Genomic DNA, 2,115 nt, shown 5'->3' with positions numbered 1-2,115 from the left:
AAAACAATCTTCTGTTTGCTTTCACTTGACTGGCTGTCAAAGGAATAAAAGTGTCTGTCCTTTGAAACATTTTTGTAGACAATCTGGAGATAAGGATGACAACTTCAGCTGAAGAGTATTTGTTTTTTAATAAGAAAACATGGAATCCTGGTTATTAACATATATATATATTTTACAATGAAAGAATATTCGGTCTGTGGTCAGGAGACTTGCATTCTATTCATTACTCCATAATAACAGGAATAATTAATTGCGATAAGTCAATTAGCCATTTTTGTGCCTGAGTTTCATTGTCTGGACAATGGAGACATCTGTGCTATGTCATTCTCAGAAACAGTTTGAGGATAAAGTAAAACACTAGAAAGCACTTTTATTTTTTCAAAACACGATATAAGTGCTATGTCGTGATACTGTTAATAATTTTACAGGTACCTCTTAGTGTTACCCAGTCAGATGTGTGCTTCAAGTAGGCATTCCTACAAGATTGCAGGTTGAATATTTAGTTGAATTTTATTTAAAAAATAATAAATCACAAAACTAAAATGTTTGAACAAGGTCACTTAACCCTCTCCCCAGGTGGTTAGTTATTATTACTATTATCATCATCATTATTACTTTTTAGCTATGTGTTTAAAAGAGGAGATCTTTAATACATCAACCTAACTGAGAAAATGTGTCCCAGGCCCAGGTGGTTTTCAGAAGAAAAGCTGATCTTCATAAGAGCTGTGTCCTCTACTTTTAAAGTGCAGAACCTGTGTGGGGAGGGACAGAGTGGGAACTTCGGGTCTGTCACTGAGGAACCAATTCCCTCATCGAAGCCAGAGCAGCATGGATGCGGACGTGCAATCTGTTTTCAAAGTCGTAGCCAGAGAAATCCTCCTGAAAGACAAGAGAAAGAGAGTATTAGCTAAGCTGTCTGTAATACTACAGTATTAATCACACCAAACTTTGTACTGCCCCAAGTAAGATTCCTTACACTCCTAACAAAGGTTTCGCATTCACTTGATTTTTCTTATTTCCCAAACCTCAAGCTTGGTGTCCATTTTTAAAATGTCAACTGAGCATTATTAATGCTGTCTTTGGAAAATTTCCCTCATGTTATTCCTGGGACAGCAGTCTTAACCTGGGCTCAGTGGAAGTTGCTGTTAGAACTTCTTAACTCAAGAACACAGTTATGAAATCAACAGTTATTTTCCCACTCAAATGAGAAGAGTTTTTATAAAGCAGGATGAGCAATTTCATAGGAGCTTCATGTGTAATTTCACTTAAAAATCAACTGCTCATTGATTCAGTTATCAGTTTCCCCTCCAGAAATACCAACCAAGACAATCATTTCACAAAATTTCTTGAATTCAGACTCCAGAGTACACTACAGAGGATAAGAAGGGTCACTGGAAAGAGAGAGATTGAGCATTTTTAGGCATTTTTACCTTTGCTTGAAGAAGGAGACTTCTGCCTCTTCCTACAGTCTATGAATGTAAGAAAAACACATTATCTCTTAACATCTATATTTATATACACTCAAGCAGAAAATGTTATAATAGGAAGATATATTAATTCAAAAAATTCACAGTGACATAGAGGGGAGTCAAATGCTCATTCAAGCATACTGACTCAATTTTTCTTTAATATAATGCTGTTTACATGTTTACATTAAGGCATTACTTGATAAATAATTTTTCATAATCTTCATTATTATTTTATAAAGGGCTGTCATACTTTAGAAGAGTATAATAGTTTAAGATCTTACTAAAAAACCCAAAATTGATGATAATTTAAGTTTATTTGAAGTCAGTAAGTTTTTTTGAAGGCATTACTGATTGAGAATATCAACTTCATTTTTCAAGAGACAGACCAGTCTTCTTGTAGTTTATGTATATATTTTAATGCTGCATTAAGAGTAAAAATTTCCTTAAAGAATATGGTGTTAGAAGTTTCTACCAAAATTCATAAAAATTGCATTTTCTATTTTGGTAAAATTAGAAATTCAAATGAAAAGAGTTACCAATTAACAGCCTATCTTTGGCAAGATAAGCTACATATTTAAGGATTAGGCTAGAATATTTCTGTTGATTTAGCTCAACTTTTAAAAAGTGCATATATTTGAAGGCTGAC

The 2,115-nt window shown here is 33.5% G+C and overlaps 1 protein-coding gene across 2 annotated transcripts in view; it reads right to left on the bottom strand.

The window, feature by feature from the left end:
• Positions 1-491: 491 nt before the first annotated feature.
• The window catches only part of TTC39C (tetratricopeptide repeat domain 39C), a 100,850-nt gene continuing 99,226 nt past the window's right edge, over positions 492-2,115 (bottom strand). For both annotated transcript variants that reach the window (XM_022586839.3, XM_089895009.1), the window contains 2 exons: positions 1,431-1,469; positions 492-879 (listed from right to left, as the gene is read on the bottom strand). In XM_022586839.3, coding sequence (XP_022442547.1) covers positions 790-879; positions 1,431-1,469 — 129 coding nt within the window. In that variant the 3' untranslated portion in view covers positions 492-789. The remainder of the gene's footprint in view (positions 880-1,430; positions 1,470-2,115) is intronic.

Source organism: Delphinapterus leucas, chromosome 14, assembly GCF_059928025.1.
Source record: "Delphinapterus leucas isolate spDelLeu-1000000601 "Yukka" chromosome 14, BTC_Dleu_Yukka2, whole genome shotgun sequence".
NCBI lineage: Eukaryota > Metazoa > Chordata > Mammalia > Artiodactyla > Monodontidae > Delphinapterus > Delphinapterus leucas.
The sequence above is the reverse complement of the archived record's forward strand: the minus strand, read 5'-3'. Positions and strand labels throughout refer to the sequence as shown.